General features: G+C 45.1%; 1 protein-coding gene across 1 annotated transcript in view; it reads right to left on the reverse strand.

Annotated features, from left to right (window-relative positions):
• The window catches only part of LOC106572974 (uncharacterized), a 127,059-nt gene that overhangs the window by 18,149 nt on the left and 84,604 nt on the right, over positions 1-24,306 (reverse strand). Inside the window, 4 exon segments of the mRNA XM_045696564.2 lie at positions 570-597; positions 599-691; positions 693-708; positions 20,880-20,955. Of these exon segments, the coding sequence (XP_045552520.2) occupies positions 570-597; positions 599-691; positions 693-708; positions 20,880-20,955 (213 nt within the window).

The following is a 24,306-nucleotide window of genomic DNA, read 5'->3' on the forward strand; positions in this document are numbered from 1 at the left end:
CCTCTAGTGGTTGTCTCTACATTTAACATTTTGGTAATTTATCACAGGGGTTTCCAACCCTGGTTCTCCAGTACCGGAGTTAAGCTGTTGGGGGGACTGGAGGACCAGGGATGGGCTGTTGGGGAGGTACTGGGGGACTGGAGGACCAGGGTTGGGCTGTTGGGGGGGTACTGGGGGACTGGAGGACCAGGGTTGGGCTGTTGGGGGGTACTGGAGGACCGGGGTTGGGCTGTTGGGGAGGTACTGGAGGACCGAAGTTGGGCTGTTGGGGGTACTGGAGGACCGGAGTTGGGCTGTTGGGGGTACTGGAGGACCGGAGTTGGGGAAACACTGATTTAGCAGACATTCGTCTCATCCAGAGCGACTAATCGCGGAACTAAGGTAGGCAAGGACAACCACATATCACAGTCAGTTCTGGCAGGTAAAAACGTTCGTCAATAAAACAGCTATCAGGGACATCAGTGTTAGGTATCAGGTGCCATCAGGTGCCATCAGGTGCCATCAGGTGCCATCAGGTGCCATCAGGTGCCACAGTAAGAAGCAGTTTTTCTTTCTTCAGAGTTGTGTACCTGGAACAGAGATGTCGTCCCAGTAAGGGAGCGTCAAACTCAAACTCCCCGGCTACGATACGACAGAAGATGATCCGGTTGTGAAGGTCTGTGTTCTCTTCTTCTGTCTCGTCGTAGAACGGGAGGATTCCCCGACAGACTGAGAGAGGGAGGGGGGGAGGGGAGAGGGAGGGGTGGAGAGGGAGGGGTGGAGGGGTGGAGAGGGAGAGAGGGAGGGGTGGAGAGTGGAGGGGTGGAGAGGGAGGGATGGAGAGGGAAGGGGGAGAGAGGGAGGGGTGGAGAGGGGAGGGGTGGAGAGGGAGGGGGAGAGAGAGGGAGGGGTGGGAGAGGGGAGGGGTGGAGAGGGAGGGGGAGAGAGGGGAGGGGGAGAGAGGGAGGGATGGAGAGGGAAGGGGGAGAGAGGGTGGGATGGAGAGGGAAGGGGGAGAGAGGGAGGGATGGAGAGGGAGGGGTGGAGAGGGAGGGGAGAGAGGGAGGGATGGAGAGGGAAGGGGGGAGAGAGGGAGGGATGGAGAGGGGAGTGGGAGAGAGGGAGGGATGGAGAGGGAGGGGTGGAGAGGGAGGGGGAGAGAGGGAGGGATGGAGAGGGAAGGGGGAGAGAGGGTGGGATGGAGAGGGAAGGGGTGGAGCGGGAGGGGTGGAGAGGGGAGTGGGAGAGAGGGAGGGATCGGAGAGAGAGGGGTGGAGAGGGAGGGGGGGAGGGGTGGAGAGGGAGGGGTGGAGAGGGAGGGGGAGAGAGGGAGGGATGGAGAGGGAAGGGGGAGAGAGGGAGGGGTGGAGAGGGGAGTGGGAGAGGGGGAGGGGTGGAGAGGGAGATTGAGAACGGAGACAAAACATGAAATACACAGATCGTTTCCATCAGACACCATTTGCAAAGTCAATCTCAAACTGTACATATATTGATGTAACCGATTGATTTACTAATAATGATGAGTTATTACTGGGGACTAATCATTATGATGAGTTATTACTGGGGACTAATCATTATGATGAGTTATTACTGGGGACTAATCATTATGATGAGTTATTACTGGGGACTAATCATTATGATGAGTTATTACTGGGGACTAATCATGATGAGTTATTACTGGGGACTAATTCATTATGATGAGTTATTACTGGGGACAGGACTAATCATTATGATGAGTTATTACTGGGGACTAATCATTATGATGAGTTATTACTGGGGACTAATCATTATGATGAGTTATTACTGGGGACTAATCATTATGATGAGTTATTACTGGGGACTAATCATTATGATGAGTTATTACTGGGGACTAATCATTATGATGAGTTATTACTGGGGACTAATCATTATGATGAGTTATTACTGGGACTAATCATTATGATGAGTTATTACTGGGGACTAATCATTATGATGAGTTATTACTGGGGACTAATCATTATGATTAGTTATTACTGGGGACTAATCATTATGATGAGTTATTACTGGAGACTAATCATTATGATGAGTTATTACTGGGGACTAATCATTATGATGAGTTATTACTGGGGACTAATCATGATGAGTTATTACTGGGGACTAATCATTATGATGAGTTATTACTGGGGACTAATCATTATGATGAGTTATTACTGGTGACTAATCATGATGAGTTATTACTGGGGACTAATTCATTATGATGAGTTATTACTGGGGACAGGACTAATCATTATGATGAGTTATTACTGGGGACTAATCATTATGATGAGTTATTACTGGGGACTAATCATTATGATGAGTTATTACTGGGGACTAATCATGATGAGTTATTACTGGGGACTAATTCATTATGATGAGTTATTACTGGGGACAGGACTAATCATTATGATGAGTTATTACTGGGGACTAATCATTATGATGAGTTATTACTGGGGACTAATCATGATGAGTTATTACTGGGGACTAATCATTATGATGAGTTATTACTGGGGACTAATCATTATGATGAGTTATTACTGGTGACTAATCATGATGAGTTATTACTGGGGACTAATTCATTATGATGAGTTATTACTGGGGACAGGACTAATCATTATGATGAGTTATTACTGGGGACTAATCATTATGATGAGTTATTACTGGGGACTAATCATTATGATGAGTTATTACTGGGGACTAATCATGATGAGTTATTACTGGGGACTAATTCATTATGATGAGTTATTACTGGGGACAGGACTAATCATTATGATGAGTTATTACTGGGGACTAATCATTATGATGAGTTATTACTGGGGACTAATCATTATGATGAGTTATTACTGGGGACTAATCATTATGATGAGTTATTACTGGGGACTAATCATTATGATGAGTTATTACTGGGGACTAATCATTATGATGAGTTATTACTGGGGACTAATCATGATGAGATATTACTGGGGACTAATCATTATGATGAGTTATTACTGGGGACTAATCATTATGATGAGTTATTACTGGGGACTAATCATTATGATGAGTTATTACTGGGGACTAATCATGATGAGTTATTACTGGGGACTAATCATTATGATGAGTTATTACTGGGGACTAATCATTATGATGAGTTATTACTGGGGACTAATCATGATGAGTTATTACTGGGGACTAATTCATTATGATGAGTTATTACTGGGGACAGGACTAATCATTATGATGAGTTATTACTGGGGACTAATCATTATGATGAGTTATTACTGGGGACTAATCATTATGATGAGTTATTACTGGGGACTAATCATTATGATGAGTTATTACTGGGGACTAATCATTATGATGAGTTATTACTGGGGACTAATCATTATGATGAGTTATTACTGGGGACTAATCATTATGATGAGTTATTACTGGGGACTAATCATTATGATGAGTTATTACTGGGGACTAATCATTATGATGAGTTATTACTGGGGACTAATCATTATGATGAGTTATTACTGGGGACTAATCATTATGATGAGTTATTACTGGGGACTAATCATTATGATGAGTTATTACTGGGGACTAATCATTATGATGAGTTATTACTGGGGACTAATCATTATGATGAGTTATTACTGGGGACTAATCATTATGATGAGTTATTACTGGGGACTAATCATTATGATGAGTTCTTACTGGGGACTAATCATTATGATGAGTTATTACTGGGGACTAATCATTATGATGAGTTATTACTGGGGACTAATCATTATGATGAATTATTACTGGGGACTAATCATTATGATGAGTTATTACTAGGGACTAATCATTATGATGAGTTATTACTGGGGACTAATCATGATGAGTTATTACTGGGGACTAATCATTATGATGAGTTATTACTGGGGACTAATCATTATGATGAGTTATTACTGGGGACAGGTCTAATCATTATGATGAGTTATTACTGGGGACTAATCATGATGAGTTATTACTGGGGACTAATCATTATGATGAGTTATTACTGGGGACTAATCATTATGATGAGTTATTACTAGGGACTAATCATTATGATGAGTTATTACTGGGGACTAATCATGATGAGTTATTACTGGGGACTAATCATTATGATGAGTTATTACTGGGGACTAATCATTATGATGAGTTATTACTGGGGACAGGTCTAATCATTATGATGAGTTATTACTGGGGACTAATCATGATGAGTTATTACTGGGGACTAATCATTATGATGAGTTATTACTGGGGACTAATCATTATGATGAGTTATTACTGGGGACTAATCATTATGATGAGTTATTACTGGGGACTAATCATCATGATGAGTTATTACTGGGGACTAATCATTATGATGAGTTATTACTGGGGACAGGACTAATCATTATGATGAGTTATTACTGGGGACTAATCATGATGAGTTATTACTGGGGACTAATCATCATGATGAGTTATTACTGGGGACTAATCATTATGATGAGTTATTACTGGGGACTAATCATTATGATGAGTTATTACTGGGGACTAATCATTATGATGAGTTATTACTGGGGACTAATCATTATGATGAGTTATTACTGGGGACTAATCATGATGAGTTATTACTGGGGACTAATCATTATGATGAGTTATTACTGGGGACTAATCATTATGATGAGTTATTACTGGGGACTAATAATGATGAGTTATTACTGGGGACTAATCATGATGATGAGTTATTACTGGGGACTAATAATGATGAGTTATTACTGGGGACTAATCATTATGATGAGTTATTACTGGGGACTAATCATTATGATGAGTTATTACTGGGGACTAATCATTATGATGAGTTATTACTGGGGACTAATCATTATGATGAGTTATTACTGGGGACTAATCATGATGAGTTATTACTGGGGACAGGACTAATCATTATGATGAGTTATTACTGGGGACTAATCATTATGATGAGTTATTACTGGGGACTAATCATGATGAGTTATTACTGGGGACAGGACTAATCATTATGATGAGTTATTACTGGGGACTAATCATTATGATGAGTTATTACTGGGGACAGGACGAGATCTTTCTTTTTAAATGTTTTAAGAGAGCGAGACATAATTATTATTTTTTTTCTTCCCTTTTTCAGGACCCTGTCTTTCAATGATAATTCATAAAAATCAAAATATCTTCACAGATCTTCATTGTAAAGGGGTTAAACACTGTTTCCCATGATTGTTCAATGAACCATAAACAGTTAATGAACATGCACCTGTGGAACTGTCGTTAAGATACTAACAGCTTAGAGACGGTAGGCAATTAAGGTCACAGTGATGAAAACTTAGGACACTAAAAGAGGCCTTTCTACTGACTCTGAAAAACACCAAAGGAAAGATGCCCAGGGTCCCTGCTCATCTGCGTGAACGTGCCTTAGGCATGCTGCAAGGAGGCATGAGGACTGCAGATGTGGCCAGGGCAATAAATTGCAATGTCCGTACTGTGAGACGCCTAAGACAGCGCTCAGGGAGACAGGACGGACAGCTGATCGTCCTCGCAGTGGCAGACCACGTGTAACAACACCTGCACAGGATCAGTACATCTTAACATCACACCTGCGGGACAGGTACAGGATGGCAACAACAACTGCCCGAGTTACACCAGGAACGCACAATCCCTCCAGCGGTGCTCAGACTGTCCGCAATAGGCTGAGAGAGGCTGGACTGAGGGCTTGTAGGCCTGTTGTAAGGCAGGTCCTCACCAGACATCACCGGCAACAACGTCGCCTATGGGCACAAACCCACCGTCGCTGGACCAGACAGGACTGGCAAAAAGTGCTCTTCACTGACGAGTCGCTTTTTTTTCTCACCAGGGGTGATGGTCGGCTTCGCGTTTATCATCGAATGAATGAGCGTTACACCGAGGCCTGTACTCTGGAGCGGGATCGATTTGGATGTAGAGAGTCCATCATGGTCTGGGGCGGTGTGTCACATCATCATCGGAATGAGCTTGTTGTCATTGCAGGCAATCTCAACGCTGTGCATTACAGGGAAGACATCCTCCTCCCTCATGTGGTACCCTTCCTGCAGGCTCATCCTGACATGACCCTCCAGCATTACAATGCCACCAGCCATACTGCTCGTTCTGTGCAGAAAATCACGCAAGACAGGAATGTCAGTGTTCTGCCATGGCCAGCGAAGAGCCCGGATCTCAATCTCATTGAGCACGTCTGGGACCTGTTGGGCCGGAGGGTGAGGGCTAGGGCCATTCCCCCCCAGAAATGTCCAGGATCTTGCCGGTGCCTTCGTGGAAGAATGGGGTAACATTTCACAGCAAGAACTGGCAAATCTGTTGCAGTCCACGAGGAGGAGTGTCGTGGAAAATTGCGAGATTATGTTATAATGGTTGGTTTATTCGACAGAATAGAGTATTCTGTTAAACTATTGTGTGTGTTCTACTGAGGATGGGCCTATGAGCGATGACACTGAGGGAGGAGATTTACGATGTCTTTGGGTGATAAAACCTAAAGAGCATTCCAGAGGACATAGAGCTAATGGTTCTGTTCTATACCGTACCAGGAACAAGATTAGAACTTCGTTTTAGGGACCAAACTGAACGATAATTTATAGCGAATATGCTATCTGGCTAAGGGATACTCCTTTCTCAATTATATAAAGTCCCCTTTGTGAACTGTTCCTAAGATCTGTGGTTCGTCATGTACGTTGAGACGGGTGTATCTTGGCTATAAAAGATCTTTGTACTTTTCTGTTGTCACTTTTCAATGGCGCATTATTGAAAGTCAAGTGCTAATGCAAAGCTCTTATTATTAAAGATGTAGTTTAAGTATAACTCTGACTGGTGTGTGAAGTTTGTAACTCTCCTCATTTGGTAATGCAGAAATTAGCCACCACGGGAGATGCACTGCAGTACTTAATGCAGCTGGTGGCCACACCAGATACTGACTGTTACTTTTGACCCCCCCCCCCCCCCCCTCTTTGTTCAGGGACACATTATTCAATTTCTGATAGTCACATCTGTGGAACTTGTTCGGTTTATGTCTGTTGTTGAATCTTGTTATGTTCATACAAATACAAATATTAATGTTAAATTTGCTGAAAATAAACGCAGTTGACAGTGAGAGGACATTTCTTTTTTTGCTGAGTTTAGATGAGTACTGAATTGCATGGCCTCGAAAGGCACGTTTAAAAGTGTCCCATACAATAAGGGGATCTGCTGTACCTGTGTTATGTCTGAAAAAGTCCGTTTTAAATTCTTCTGTCCGAGTTCTAAACAATTTATCATCGAGTAGGCTTTGATTAAATTTCCAATATCCTCGCCCACGTGGAAATTCTGTAAGAGTGATATATATGCTAATTATTATGATGATCCGAGCGCATTCTGTCCCCTATCAACACTTTTTAAACTTTTGGTGCCAGAGAGAATGACATAAGTAATCAAGACCACTAGCTTGATTAAGCCTCCTCCATGTATATCTCACTAGGTCAGGATATTAAACCTCCTCCATGTATATCTCACTAGGTCAGGATATTAAACCTCCTCCATGTATATCTCACTAGGTCAGGATATTAAACCTCCTCCATGTATATCTCACTAGGTCAGGATATCTGTCTTAGGACGGTAGGTTGGTGGTTGGAGACATCCCTCTAGTGGTGTGGGGGCTGTGCTTTGGCAAAGTGGGTGGGGTTATATCCTGCCTGTTTGGCCCTGTCCGGGGGTATCATCGGATGGGGCCACAGTGTCTTCTGATCCCTCCTGTCTCAGCCTCCAGTATTTATGCTGCAGTAGTTTATGTGTCGGGGGGCTAGGGTCAGTCTGTTACATCTGGAGTATTTCTCTTGTCTTATCCGGTGTCCTGTGTGTATTTAAATATGCTCTCTCTAATTCTCTCTTTCTCTCTTTCTGTCTTTCTCTCGGAGGACCTGAGCCCTAGGACCATGCCTCAGGACTACCTGGTATGATGACTCCTTGCTGTCCCCAGTCCACCTGGCCGTGCTGCTGCTCCAGTTTCAACTGTTCTGCCTGCGGCTATGGAACCCTGACCTGTTCACCGGACGTGCTTGTTGCACCCTCGACAACTACTATGATTATTATTATTTGACCATGCTGGTCATTTATGAACATTTTAACATTTTAACATTTTGACCATGTTCTGTTTTAATATCCACCCTGCACAGCCAGAAGAGGACTGGCCACCCCTCATAGCCTGGTTCCTCTCTAGGTTTCTTCCTAGGTTTTTGGCCTTTCTAGGGAGTTTTTCCTAGGGAGTTTTTCCTAGCCACCGTGCTTCTTTCACATGCTTTGCTTGCTGTTTGGGGTTTTAGGCTGGGTTTCTGTACAGCACTTTGAGAATATCAGCTGATGTACGAAGGGCTATATAAAAATAAATTTGATTTGATTTGATTTGATTTGATATTAAACCTCCTCCATGTATATCTCACTAGGTCAGGATATTAAGCCTCCTCCATGTATATCTCACTAGGTCAGGGTATTACACCTCCTCCATGTATATCTCACTAGGTCAGGATATTAAACCTCCTCCATGTATATCTCACTAGGTCAGGATATTAAGCCTCCTCCATGTATATCTCACTAGGTCAGGGTATTACACCTCCTCCATGTATATCTCACTAGGTCAGGATATTAAACCTCCTCCATGTATATCTCACTAGGTCAGGATATTAAACCTCCTCCATGTATATCTCACTAGGTCAGGGTATTAAACCTCCTCCATGTATATCTCACTAGGTCAGGATATTAAACCTCCTCCATGTATATCTCACTAGGTCAGGATATTAAACCTCCTCCATGTATATCTCACTAGGTCAGGATATTAAACCTCCTCCATGTATATCTCACTAGGTCAGGATATTAAGCCTCCTCCATGTATATCTCACTAGGTCAGGGTATTAAACCTCCTCCATGTATATCTCACTAGGTCAGGGTATTACACCTCCTCCATGTATATCTCACTAGGTCAGGATATTAAATTCTCCTCCATGTATATCTCACTAAGTCAGGATATTAAACCTCCTCCATGTATATCTCACTAGGTCAGGGTATTAAACCTCCTCCATGTATATCTCACTAAGTCAGGATATTAAACCTCCTCCATGTATATCTCACTAGGTCAGGGTATTAAACCTCCTCCATGTATATCTCACTAGGTCAGGGTATTAAACCTCCTCCATGTATATCTCACTAGGTCAGGATATTAAACCTCCTCCATGTATATCTCACTAGGTCAGGATATTTAAGCCTCCTCCATGTATATCTCACTAGGTCAGGATATTAAACCTCCTCCATGTATATCTCACTAGGTCAGGATATTAAACCTCCTCCATATATATCTCACTAGGTCAGGATATTAAACCTCCTCCATGTATATCTCACTAGGTCAGGATATTAAACCTCCTCCATGTATATCTCACTAGGTCAGGGTATTTAAGTCTCCATATATCCACTAATTCCAATATATCCATGACATTCATGATTTCCTTCAGTGCCTGAGGGTGATAGTTTGTAGTGTGATTTCCTTTCCGGTCCATAGAGGCATTTAAGACCGTATTGAAATCTCCCACCATAATAATAGTGTCTAGTGTTGCTTGTTGCTGTACATAGTCCATCTGTAAATAGCCCACCCAATCTACCAACTACCTCATCCCCATATTGTTTTTATTTACTTTTCTGCTCTTTTGCACACCAGTATCACTACTTACCATCATCTGCTCATCATCATCTGCTCATCATCATCTGCTCATCTATCACTCCAGTGTTAAATCTGCTAAATTGTAATTACTTTGCCACTATTGGCCTATTTATTGCCTTACCTCCTCACGCCATTTGCACACACTGTATATAGATTTTTCTATTCTGTTATTGACTCTACTTTTGTTTATTCCATGTGTAACTCTGTGTTGTTGTTTGTGTCACACTGCTTTGCTTTATCTTGGCCAGGTCGCAGTTGTAAATGAGAACTTGTTCTCAACTGGCCCACCTGGTTAAATAAAGGACTTGTTCTCAACTGGCCCACCTGGTTAAATAAAGGACTTGTTCTCAACTGGCCTACCTGGTTAAATAAAGGACTTGTTCTCAACTAGCCCACCTGGTTAAATGGATCATCATCATTTGGACCGTATAGGTTAATAAACCATATCTGTTTATTGTCCAATAACATATTTAAAATCATCCATCTACCTTGATCATCTGTTTGGACAATTTGCACATTTGGATCAAAATAACTGTTAATATCATCACCCCTTGTGAATTTCTTTGCCCCATGGGAGAAATATATTTCGCCCCCCCCAGTCCTTTTTCCACAAAACTTCATCTAAAATTGTTGAATGGGTTTCCTGTAAACAATAGATATTATATTCCTTCTCTTTTAGCCAGGTAAATACTGAACGTCTTTTCTTATTATCTGCTAAAACATTACAATTATAACTGGCTATACTTATTTCTCCACTTACCATAATGAGACACAAGTTTCAATTCTATTTATCAAAATATATGTTTCTAAACGTACCATTACAAAGTAACATGATGATTGAGTGTCTATAGAGCTGTACCATGATATTTGCATTGCTACTAAATAAAACCTTCAATTGGTCCCTACTATTCCACCTGCTAAAAAGCCCTCCTCATCCCGAGTTGGGTTGTCATCCCAATGCCCGGCAGACCACCCCCGACACCCCGTATCCCAGGGCCCTGAACGGACTGGGAATCCATCCTTCGAAAAGAGCACACAGTGAAACCCACTGTCACGTCCTGACCAGTAAAAGGGGTTGTTTGTTATTGTAGTTTGGTCAGGACGTGGCAGGGGGTGTTTATTTAGTGTGGTTCGGGGTTGTTTGGGTTTGGGTTATGTTCTATGTTAGTGTATTTCTATGTTATTTCTAGTTGGTCTATTTCTATGTGGTGTTTATTGGGTTGACCTTCAATTGGAGGCAGCTGCTTCTCGTTGCCTCTGATTGAAGGTCCTATTTATAGGGGTGTTTGTTCGATGGGGGTTTGTGGGTAGTTATTTCCTGGTTTAGTGTTTGTTGCACCTGACGGGACTGTTTGGAGTCGTTTGTTTTTGTACACGTGTTTATTTTGTTTTTCCTTCTTCAAATAAAAAGAGAAGATGAGTATACATTTTCCCGCTGCGTTTTGGTCGACTCCTTACGACAATCGTGACACTGTCACGTCCTGACCAGTATAAGGGTTATTTGTTATTGTAGTTTGGTCAGGACGTGGCAGGGGGTATTTTGTTTATGTGGTTCGGGGTGGTGATTTATGTAGTAGGGTGTTTGATTGATTATTTCCGGGTTTTGGTCTATGTTCTATGTTTTGTATTTCTATGTTCTTTCTGGTTTTTGGTATTTCTATGTGTAGGTTAATGGGGGGTTGGACTCTCAATTGGAGGCAGGTGCTTTCTCGTTGCCTCTGATTGAGAGTCCTATATATGGGTAATTGTTTGGTGTAGTGTTGTGGGAGATTGTTTCTTGTTTTGCCTGCGTGAGCCTGACAAGACTGTTTTGTTGTTCGTGAGTTCTTAGTTTTTTTTGTTATTTTGGTGTTCTCTTTATTTAAAAATAAATACAAGATGAGCATCCACATTCCTGCTGCGTTTTGGTCCTCTATCCCCGACGACGCCCGTTACAGACACCCACAGAACAGAAGTAGATCAACCGCCAATGTAGATCAAACCGCCCTTACCTCAATTTGTATTATATATAGCCATCAAAAATAAAATATATATATTTCCAAAATACTGTTTCTTATTTTCCATAATTAGCTATTAATATTTGTAGTAATGTAGACAATTTATGCAAAGGATTTTACCTCTCGCCATTACCAAAATTACATGATTGCAAGCAATTATTATATTAGCAAACAATTATTGTGAATCATCCTATATTGTCCCTAACATCTTTTACTCCCTCGCAACAGTTGTGGGATACGCACATACTACCCACACACTCATACACACTCAACACCTTTCCCCCACAACAACCATAGACTCGGATTCTCAACAGTTGCACCATCCCAGAGCCCAACTCAAGAAAAGGTCTTGATTTACTAATGCATATACAGTCGCAGCTGTATGAGAAGCCCTGCAAAACTGTGCAACAAAATGGGGAGATTTTATTAACCATTGTCACATCCTAGATGATGGAGGTCAGATATACCCCCCCTTCCCCTGAAACACCCACAACACGGTCCCCCGTAGTGACCATATTCCCAAGCATCTCCATGCAGTCAGACCTTTGATTTTGTGCCACCAGGGCCACAATACTATACCCCCTCTCTGAATGTCAGAGTGTGACCCCCCTCCCCATGTGTTACTGCAGATAGTGTTGCCAGCACTGCCACTGCCTGGGTGGGGGGGCACCCCACCGGAATTCCCACCGGCTAGGTACAAGGTCGTCAAGGTTCTCATTAGCAGCTTTGAGAATTTCCTTGTATATTATGCTTTCCCTTTAGGGGGCTTTGCAGGACCAACCCTGCCAGGCAGGCTGAGTGAGTTTGAGTTTATTTTATTTTTACAGGGACAGCGCACATTAATCAACGTTTCAGTAAAAGTGCCGGTTTTAGCCAGCCGGCTAATTTTCAACCGCAGACCCTGGGCAGGTTATTAAAAACAATTACAATATAGACAATCATTGAACAGTGAGCACACGCAGAGTAACATAGGACAAGCAAGACATAGCATACAGACAGAGCAACATAGGACAAGCAAGACATAGCATAAAGACAGAGAAACATAGGACAAGCAAGATGTAGCATACAGACAGAGCAACATAGGACAAGCAAGACATAGCATACAGACAGAGAAACATAGGACAAGCAAGATGTAGCATACAGACAGAGCAACATAGGACAAGCAAGATGTAGCATACAGACAGAGCAACATAGGACAAGCGAGATGTAGCATACAGACAGAGCAACATAGGACAAGCAAGATGTAGCATACAGACAGAGCAACATAGAACAAGCAAGACGTAGCATACAGACAGAGCAACATAGAACAAGCAAGACGTAGCATACAGACAGAGCAACATAGAACAAGCAAGATGTAGCATACAGACAGAGCAACATAGGACAAGCAAGATGTAGCATACAGACAGAGCAACATAGAACAAGCAAGATGTAGCATACAGACAGAGCAACATAGAACAAGCAAGATGTAGCATACAGACAGAGCAACATAGGACAAGCAAGATGTAGCATACAGACAGAGCAACATAGAACAAGCAAGACGTAGCATACAGACAGAGCAACATAGAACAAGCAAGATGTAGCATACAGACAGAGCAACATAGAACAAAAAGCAACAAGACAAAATCCATAAAAACAACAAAGTGTTTCCACACCTCACAAGCTCCAGACAACAGACAACATGGAAAGTGGCAATACACAGCTAGGGATTATGTTCACAAGTCTGATTGACCTTTAGCCATGTCTTCATGCATTTTGTGAAAGTGTGATATGTGGTGCAGTTATGTGTGTCTAATGGCAGTGTATTCCAGACATGGGAATCTCTCACAGAGAAAGCGGATTTACTAAAGGTGCTTTTCCTTAAGGGAACTATACAGTCACCTCTCATAGCAGACCTTGTGGATCTGCTGCCATATGTTTGGGTTTTCTGTTTTACAAAAATACTGAGTGGAGGGGGAGCCAGGCCATTTAGGATCTGGAATACAAGACATGCGTCGGTGTACTGCACAAGATTTTCCCAACTCAGGAGCTCATGCTTTCTGAGGATGTAACAGTGATGATGGCTATTGGGCTTCCTATCAAGCACTTTGAGAGCCTGTTTGTAGACAGACTGAATGGGTTTTAATGTTGTACAGCAAGCTTGGGCCCAACTAGTCAAGCAGTATGTTAAGTGGGGGAGTATCATCGATTTGAAATACAGTTTTGCTACCTCTGTGGTCAAACAATTTCGTATAAATCTGGAAATTAGCGAGGTTGAATTTGGTTATTTGAATGACCTTTTTCACCTGCTTTTTAAAAGAGAGGTTGGAATCAAGTATGATGCCAAGGTACTTAAAATCAGATACCACCTGGAGCTTCTCCCCTGATACACAGACATCTGGTTCAGTAGCATCAGATACCACCTGGAGCTTCTCCCCTGATACACAGACATCTGGTTCAGTAGCATCAGATACCACCTGGAGCTTCTCCCCTGATACACAGACATCTGGTTCAGTAGCATCAGATACCACCTGGAGCTTCTCCCCTGATACACAGACATCTGGTTCAGTAGCATCAGATACCACCTGGAGCTTCTCCCCTGATACACAGACATCTGGTTCAGTAGCATCAGATACCACCTGGAGCTTCTCCCCTGATACACAGACATCTGGTTCAGTAGCATCAGATACCACCTGGAGCTTCTCCCCTGATACACAGACATCTGGTTCAGTAGCATCAGATACCACCTGGAGCTTCTCCCCTGATACACAGACATCTGGTTCAGTAGCATCAGACACCACCTGGAGCTTCTCCCCTGATACACAGACATCTGGTTCAGTAGCATCAGATACCACCTGGAGCTTCTCCCCTGATACACAGACATCTGGTTCAGTAGCATCAGATACCACCTGGAGCTTCTCCCCTGATACACAGACATCTGTCTCAGTAACATCAGATACCACCTGGAGCTTCTCCCCTGATACACAGACATCTGGTTCAGTAGCATCAGATACCACCTGGAGCTTCTCCCCTGATACACAGACATCTGGTTCAGTAGCATCAGATACCACCTGGAGCTTCTCCCCTGATACACAGACATCTGGTTCAGTAGGATCAGATACCACCTGGAGCTTCTCCCCTGATACACAGACATCTGGTTCAGTAGCATCAGATACCACCTGGAGCTTCTCCCCTGATACACAGACATCTGGTTCAGTAGCATCAGATACCACCTGGAGCTTCTCCCTGATACACAGACATCTGGTTCAGTAGCATCAGATACCACCTGGAGCTTCTCCCCTGATACACAGACATCTGGTTCAGTAGCATCAGATACCACCTGGAGCTTCTCCCCTGATACACAGACATCTGGTTCAGTAGCATCAGATACCAGCTGGAGCTTCTCCCCTGATACACAGACATCTGGTTCAGTAGCATCAGATACCACCTGGAGCTTCTCCCCTGATACACAGACATCTGGTTCAGTAGCATCAGATACCACCTGGAGCTTCTCCCCTGACACACAGACATCTGGCTCAGTAGCATCTGTTGCCCTCTTTGTGAAGAACATGCAAACTGTTTTTTTCACATTGAGATGCAAACACGAGTCACTGAGCCACTTTGTAACCTGGACCATTACAGTAGTGAGTTCTTGTGCAGCTTGTTGTTTGCTCTTTGCATGCACATATATCACTGTATCATCTGCATACATTTGAACTTCAGACCCAGTGCAGACGGAAGGCAGATCATTAATGTACAGGCTGAACAGGAGGGGCCCCAGTATTGACCCTTGGGGCACGCCCACATCATAGCTAAGAGTGGGCGACAGCTCATTGCTCACTCTGACACACTGAGTTCTGCCTTCAAGGTATGATTTCATCCATCTCAAGGCATCGGGGGAAAAGTTGAACTTGGACAATTTTGTGATGAGAATCTCATGGTTAACAGTATCGAAAGCCTTCCTTAGGTCCAGAAACACAGCCCCGACAACGCCCCCTTTGTCCATCTTGGACTTCACATTTTCCAGAAGAAAGCAGTTGGCCTTTTCTGTGGAGTGTTTCGCTCTGAAGCCAAACTGCATGGAGTGTAATGTGAAGGGGCTGTTGTTGAGGTGGGAAATCAGTTGTTCTGCTACACACTTTTCAGCAACCTTCGACACCACAGGTAGTATACTAATGGGCCTGTAGTTACTTACGTCAGCAGGGTCGCCCGATTTAAAGATGGCCGTTATTATGGCTGACTTCCATACCCTTGGAAACACCCCCAGACCAATAGATGTGTTGGTGACCTTAGTAATGGGGCCAATGAGTGACTCTTTGTAGTTTTTAAGAAAGGTAGAGTCCAGCCCAAACACATCTTTGGATTTAGAGTTCTTTAGTGAGCTAATCACCTTGTTCACCTTTGACTCAGAAACATCCCTTATGATGAAGACGGGTTGAGCGTCATTCACTAGCACTGAGCCCAAGAAACCAGTGGAGGGGTTCTGTGTCAGTACCCTGACAGAGTCAATAAAGTAGGAATTGAAGGCTATTGCTATTTCGACTGCATCCTGTGTTAGATTGTTATTCACCACGATTTCTAGTCTTGTTGCGGTGTTACTATGGTCTTTCCCTGTTAACTTTTTTATATTCTCCCAGATCAATTTAGAATTTCCCTTTGCCTCACCAATTATGTTAATAAAAAAAGTTTGCCTTGGCATGTCTGATTTCTTTCATCACCTTATTTCTCAACATGGTAAACCTACGTCTGTCATGCTCTAATTTGGATTTTAGGGATGTTTTTAAGAGCATAATCTCGTTCTTTCATCAATTTCCACATTTCTCCATTTAGCCCAGGAAGAGTGCTCTTTTGGCCAGGTTTGGATTTGATTTTCTTTAGGAAACCATTTATTGTAGCCTGGATTGTGGATAGAAAAACCTCACTATCAGCTTCCACGTCTGTATAGGACAAGAGATCATTCCAGTTAATTCCATTAATTGCTTTTTCAAAATAGTTTAATTCACTCTTAGGTATTCTTAGTTGATCCGGCTTTCTAACAGTAGAGAGCTTAAACCTGCTCTTAGACAACTTTCTGGCTATAAGTGTCAAATTATGATCAGATAGCCCAGTAACCATATTGAATGATTTAGTCACTCTCTCTGGTTTATTACTGAACACCAAATCAATCTGTGTTTTAGAGCAACAAGTCACCCTGGTTGGACCTTTAACGAGCTGTGTAAGGTCAAAGGTATTAGTGATCCGTTTGAGGGTTTTCCTACAAGACTTGTCTTCATAATTAATATTAAAATCTCCCATTAAGATGACCTCCTTCCCAAAATCACAATCCCTAAGCATGTTATTAAACTGATCAAAAAACACACTTTCGGTGGAAGGTGGTCTATACATTCCAATAAGGGTAAAGGACATTTGGGGAGACAGTGTAACGTTCAGGCCAATACATTCTAGTTCAGGCTCAGAACCACTGCAGGACCAACCCTGCCAGGCAGGCTCAGAACCACTGCAGGACCAACCCTGCCAGGCAGGCTCAGAACCACTGCAGGACCAACCCAGCCAGACAGGCTCAGAACCACTGCAGGACCAACCCTGCCAAGCAGGCTCAGAACCACTGCAGGACCAACCCTGCCAAGCAGGCTCAGAACCACTGCAGGACCAACCCTGCCAGACAGGCTCAGAACCACTGCAGGACCAACCCTGTCAGACAGGCTCAGAACCACTGCAGGACCAACCCAGCCAGACAGGCTCAGAACCACTGCAGGACCAACCCTGCCAAGCAGGCTCAGAACCACTGCAGGACCAACCCTGCCAGGCAGGCTCAGAACCACTGCAGGACCAACCCTGCCAAGCAGGCTCAGAACCACTGCAGGACCAACCCTGCCAAGCAGGCTCAGAACCACTGCAGGACCAACCCTGTCAGACAGGCTCAGAACCACTGCAGGACCAACCCAGCCAGACAGGCTCAGAACCACTGCAGGACCAACCCTGTCAGACAGGCTCAGAACCACTGCAGGACCAACCCAGCCAGACAGGCTCAGAACCACTGCAGGACCAACCCTGCCAAGCAGGCTCAGAACCACTGCAGGACCAACCCTGCCAAGCAGGCTCAGAACCACTGCAGGACCAACCCTGTCAGACAGGCTCAGAACCACTACAGGACCAACCCTGTCAGACAGGCTCAGAACCACTGCAGGACCAACCCTGCCAGGCAGGCTCAGAACCACTGCAGGACCAACCCTGCCAAGCAGGCTCAGAACCACTGCAGGACCAACCCTGCCAGGCAGGCTCAGAACCACTACAGGACCAACCCTGCCAGACAGGCTCAGAACCACTACAGGACCAACCCTGCCAAGCAGGCTCAGAACCACTACAGGACCAACCCTGCCAAGCAGGCTCAGAATCACTACAGGACCAACCCTGCCAAGCAGGCTCAGAACCACTACAGGACCAACCCTGCCAAGCGGGCTCTGAACCACTGCAGGACCAACCCTGCCAAGCAGGCTCAGAATCACTACAGGACCAACCCTGCCAGGCAGGCTCAGAACCACTACAGGACCAACCCAGCCAGACAGGCTCAGAACCACTGCAGGACCAACCCTGCCAGGCAGGCTCAGAACCACTACAGGACCAACCCAGCCAGACAGGCTCAGAACCACTGCAGGACCAACCCTGTCAGGCAGTTTCCCTTTCAATCTATTTTCCTTGAAAATTGGATGCAGAACTTTACGCCGTTCTGCAGTTTCCTTCGGGAACTGATCAGTCTATTTTGGTCCCAGTAAGTCTTTTACCCAGGATTTTAACCATTATTTTATCTTTAAAGAAAGCAAATTTGGCAACGATTGGGCGTTCATACCTCTGCCCTTTCTGTCCGAAGCGGTGTACACGTTCGAGTTGGATTTTGTCGATAGCTTCGTGTGGAATCTGAAGCGCTGTAAGGAGGAACTCTCTAACTACACATTCAGGAACTTCTACCTTCTTTCTCCTGGATACCTGTAAGGACCAGATTCTCTCTCATGGATCTAGTCTGTATGTCCAGTAAGGATACCTGTTAGTACCAGATTCTCTCTCATGGATCTAGTCTGTATGTCCAGTAAGGATACCTGTTAGTACCAGATTCTCTCTCATGGATCTAGTCTGTATGTCCAGTAAGGATACCTGTTAGGACCAGATTCTCTCTCATGGATCTAGTCTGCATGTCCAGTAAGGATACCTGTTAGGACCAGATTCTCTCTCATGGATCTAGTCTGTATGTCCAGTAAGGATACCTGTTAGTACCAGATTCTCTCTCATGGATCTAGTCTGTATGTCCAGTAAGGATACCTGTTAGTACCAGATTCTCTCTCATGGATCTAGTCTGTATGTCCAGTAAGGATACCTGTTAGGACCAGATTCTCTCTCATGGATCTAGTCTGTATGTCCAGTAAGGATACCTGTTAGTACCAGATTCTCTCTCATGGATCTAGTCTGCATGTCCAGTAAGGATACCTGTTAGGACCAGATTCTCTCTCATGGATCTAGTCTGTATGTCCAGTAAGGATACCTGTTAGTACCAGATTCTCTCTCATGGATCTAGTCTGTATGTCCGGTAAGGCTTCTCTCAGAACGGTGTTCTCCTTTTTAAGTTCATTCACTTCGGTTTCAATCTTATTGACTGTCCCTTTTAGCTTGTGTGTTTCCTTCTCCGATGTCGCAGCTTTTTCGTCACTCATCTCGAGGCCTTCAACTCTTTTATTTCCTTACTGACTAATTCAAGTATACCCAGTTTGTCATTTATTGATTTTAACAGATCGGTTTCGACCTTTACCATTCCCGGTGGTGAAAATATGAAATCGTCTGTGTCTGTAGAAGAGTCACATTTTCATGTTGAAATGGGTTCCCCTGTCTTACCCTCTCATCGTGTTGAGATGGGTTCCCCTGTCTTACCCTCTCATCGTGTTGAGATGGGTTCCCCTGTCTTACCCTCCGTCGTGTTGAGACGGGTTCCCCTGTCTTACCCTCCGTCGTGTTGAGACGGGTTCCCCTGTCTTACCCTCCGTCGTGTTGAGACGGGTTCCCCTGTCTTACCCTCCGTCATGTTGAGATGGGTTCCCCTGTCTTACCCTCTGTCATGTTGAGACGGGTTCCCCTGTCTTACCCTCCGTCATGTTGAGACGGGTTCCCCTGTCTTACCCTCCGTCATGTTGAGACGGGTTCCCCTGTCTTACCCTCCGTCATGTTGAGACGGGTTCCCCTGTCTTACCCTCCGTCGTGTTTGAGTGTTGCTTGTTTCCGTAATATTTGTCGATACATTTCTCTAGTCTTACGATTTGTTTTGTGTTGTTATCCAGATTGAAGGTTATTACCCACCAGATTGTGTAGTGCTAATTTTTTGTCGAACTTAGGATATTGAATATTAGGTTTTTATCTTGAGGTGCTCTACATAGCTGTGTTCAGTTCTCCGTCTCGCGTCGTCTATGTGGCCAAGTCATTTAGAAACATTAAATTACTTGGTAACAGGAAATACAATTTTTCCCATGACAGAATTAAAAAGCAATTTGACCAATGTAGATATTTTCAAGTGCGTGCAACTTAAAAGTGAAAATTTTATCTGAAATAATTTCTATTTGAGTCAGAAAAGGATACTTATATGATAGGCAAGACATACAAAACCTTTCAGAGAGCCTATTCAACTGACAACCTCTAAGAAAAAATATTAACTTTTGAAACCAAGACTTAAAATAACAACAAATTAGCTGAATAATTGCAGTATGTAGCCGACATGTTATAACTCCTCTATGAACACTCACAGTATGTAGCCGACATGTTATAACTCCTCTATGAACGCTCACAGTATGTAGCCGACATGTTATAACTCCTCTATGAACGCTCAAAGTATGTAGCCGACATGTTATAACTCCTCTATGAATGCTCACAGTATGTAGCCGACATGTTATAACTCCTCTATGAACGCTCACAGTATGTAGCCGACATGTTATAACTCCTCTATGAACGCTCACAGTATGTAGCCGACATGTTATAACTCCTCTATGAACGCTCACAGTATGTAGCCGACATGTTATAACTCCTCTATGAACGCTCACAGTATGTAGCCGACATGTTATAACTCCTCTATGAACGCTCACAGTATGTAGCCGACATGTTATAACTCCTCTATGAACACTCACAGTATGTAGCCGACATGTTATTACTCCTTTATGAACACTCACAGTATATACATGATGACCCCGACAGCCCAACAGTCCACTGGTCGACCGTACCGGTGTCTGGCCACAACCTCAGGAGCTGAGAGAGAGTGAGAGAGAGAGAGAGAGAAGGTTAAGGGGTGATGGGGAGGTGGAGGAACAGAGAGAAGATTAAGGGGTGATAGAGAGGTGGGGGAACAGAGAGAAGATTAAGGGGGATGGAGAGGTGGGGGGACAGAGAGAAGGTTAAGGGGTGATAGAGAGGTGGAGAGGTGGAGGGACAGAGAGAAGATTAAGGGGTGATGGAGAGGTGGGGGAACAGAGAGAAGGTTAAGGGGTGATGGAGAGGTGGGGGAACAGAGAGAAGATTAAGGGGTGATAGAGAGGTGGGGGAACAGAGAGAAGATTAAGGGGTGATGGAGAGGTGGAGGGACAGAGAGAAGGTTAAGGGGTGATAGAGAGGTGGGGGAACAGAGAGAAGGTTAAGGGGTGATGGAGAGGTGGGGGAACAGAGAGAAGATTAAGGGGGATGGAGAGGTGGAGGGACAGAGAGAAGGTTAAGGGGTGATAGATAGGTGGGGGAACAGAGAGAAGGTTAAGGGGTGATCGGGAGAGGTGGAGGGGACAGAGAGAAGGATTAAGGGGTGATAGAGAGGTGGGGGAACAGAGAGAAGGTTAAGGGGGATGGAGAGGTGGAGGGACAGAGAGAAGGTTAAGGGGTGATCAGGAGAGGTGGGGGGAGACAGAGAGAAGATTAAGGGGGATGGAGAGGTGGGGGGACAGAGAGAAGGTTAAGGGGTGATGGAGAGGTGGAGAGGTGGAGGGACAGAGAGAAGATTAAGGGGTGATGGAGAGGTGGGGGGACAGAGAGAAGGTTAAGGGGTGATAGAGAGGTGGAGGGAACAGAGAGAAGGTTAAGGGGTGATGGAGAGGTGGAGGGACAGAGAGAAGGTTAAGGGGTGATAGAGAGGTGGGGGAACAGAGAGAAGGTTAAGGGGTGATAGAGAGGTGGGGGAGACAGAGAGAAGGTTAAGGGGTGATAGAGAGGTGGGGGAACAGAGAGAAGGTTAAGGGGTGATGGAGAGGTGGGGGGACAGAGAGAAGATTAAGGGGTGATAGAGAGGTGGGGGACAGAGAGAAGGTTAAGGGGGATGGAGAGGTGGGGGGACAGAGAGAAGGTTAAGGGGTGATGGAGAGGTGGAGGGACAGAGAGAAGGTTAAGGGGTGATAGAGAGGTGGGGGGACAGAGAGAAGATTAAGGGGTGATGGAGAGGTGGGGGAACAGAGAGAAGGTTAAGGGGTGATAGAGAGGTGGGGGGACAGAGAGAAGGTTAAGGGGTGATGGAGAGGTGGGGGGACAGAGAGAAGGTTAAGGGGTGATAGAGAGGTGGGGGAACAGAGAGAAGGTTAAGGGGTGATGGAGAGGTGGAGGGACAGAGAGAAGGTTAAGGGGTGATAGAGAGGTGGGGGAACAGAGAGAAGGTTAAGGGGTGATAGAGAGGTGGGGGGACAGAGAGAAGATTAAGGGGTGATAGAGAGGTGGGGGGACAGAGAGAAGGTTAAGGGGTGATGGAGAGGTGGAGGGACAGAGAGAAGGTTAAGGGGTGATAGAGAGGTGGGGGGACAGAGAGAAGGTTAAGGGGTGATGGAGAGGTGGAGGGACAGAGAGAAGGTTAAGGGGTGATAGAGAGGTGGGGGAACAGAGAGAAGGTTAAGGGGTGATGGAGAGGTGGAGGGACAGAGAGAAGGTTAAGGGGTGATAGAGAGGTGGAGGAACAGAGAGAAGGTTAAGGGGTGATGGAGAGGTGGGGGGACAGAGAGAAGGTTAAGGGGTGATAGAGAGGTGGAGGAACAGAGAGAAGGTTAAGGGGTGATAGAGAGGTGGGGGGACAGAGAGAAGATTAAGGGGTGATGGAGAGGTGGAGGGACAGAGAGAAGATTAAGGGGTGATAGAGAGGTGGAGGGACAGAGAGAAGGTTAAGGGGTGATGGAGAGGTGGAGAGGTGGAGGGACAGAGAGAAGGTTAAGGGGTGATGGAGAGGTGGGGGGACAGAGAGAAGGTTAAGGGGTGATAGAGAGGTGGAGGAACAGAGAGAAGGTTAAGGGGTGATAGAGAGGTGGGGGGACAGAGAGAAGATTAAGGGGTGATGGAGAGGTGGAGGGACAGAGAGAAGATTAAGGGGTGATAGAGAGGTGGGGGAACAGAGAGAAGGTTAAGGGGTGATAGAGAGGTGGAGGGACAGAGAGAAGGTTAAGGGGTGATGGAGAGGTGGGGGAACAGAGAGAAGGTTAAGGGGGATGGAGAGGTGGAGGGACAGAGAGAAGGTTAAGGGGGATGGAGAGGTGGAGGGACAGAGAGAAGGTTAAGGGGTGATGGAGAGGTGGGGGGACAGAGAGAAGGTTAAGGGGTGATGGAGAGGTGGAGAGGTGGAGGAACAGAGAGAAGGTTAAGGTGGGATGGAGAGGTGGAGGGACAGAGAGAAGGTTAAGGTGGGATGGAGAGGTGGAGGGACAGAGAGTAAAACAACACACTTGCTTAATTAATCATCAGCTAGATGAATCAGTCTGCATCCTCCTTCTCTCTCTCTTCACTCTCTCTTCCCTCTCTCTTCCCTCTCTCTTCCCTCTCTCTTCCCTCTCTTCCCTCTCTTCCCTCTCTCTTCACTCTCTTCACTCTCTCTTCCCTCTCTCTTCCCTTTCTATTCTCTCTCTCTCTTCCCTCTCTCTCTTCCCTCTCTCTCTTCCCTCTCTCTCTTCCCTCTCTCTCCCCCCTCTCTTCCCTCTCTCTTCCTTCTCTCTCTTCCTTCTCTCTCTCTTCCCTCTCTCTTCCCTCTCTCTTCCCTCTCTCTTCCCTCTCTCTTCCCTCTCTCTTCCCTTTCTCCCCTCTCTTTCTCTTCCCTCTCTCTCTCCTCTCTCTCTCCTCTCTCTTCCTTCTCTCTCTTCCTTCTCTCTCTTCCTTCTCTCTCTTCCTTCTCTCTCTCTTCCCTCTCTCTTCCCTCTCTCTTCCCTCTCTCTTCCCTCTCTCTTCCCTTTCTCTCCTCTCTCTCTCTTCCCTCTCTCTTCCCTCTCTCTTCCCTCTCTCTTCCCTTTCTCTCCTCTCTCTCTCCTCTCTCTTCCTTCTCTCTCTTCCTTCTCTCTCTTCCCTCTCTCTCTTCCCCCTCTCTCTTCCCTCTCTCTTCCCTCTCTCTCTTCCCTCTCTCCTCCCTCTCTTCCCTCTCTCTTCCCTTTCTCTTCTCTCTCTTTCTTCCCTCTCTCTTCCCTCTCTCTTCCCTCTCTCTTCCCTCTCTCTTCCCTTTCTCTCCTCTCTCTCTCCTCTCTCTTCCTTCTCTCTCTTCCTTCTCTCTCTTCCCTCTCTCTCTTCCCTCTCTCTTCCCTCTCTCTTCCCTCTCTCTCTTCCCTCTCTCCTCCCTCTCTTCCCTCTCTCTTCCCTCTCTCTTCCCTCTCTCCCCTC

The sequence above is a fragment of the Salmo salar genome, chromosome 15 (genome assembly GCF_965601325.2).
Source record: "Salmo salar chromosome 15, fSalSal1, whole genome shotgun sequence".
Classification (NCBI taxonomy): Eukaryota; Metazoa; Chordata; class Actinopteri; order Salmoniformes; family Salmonidae; genus Salmo; species Salmo salar.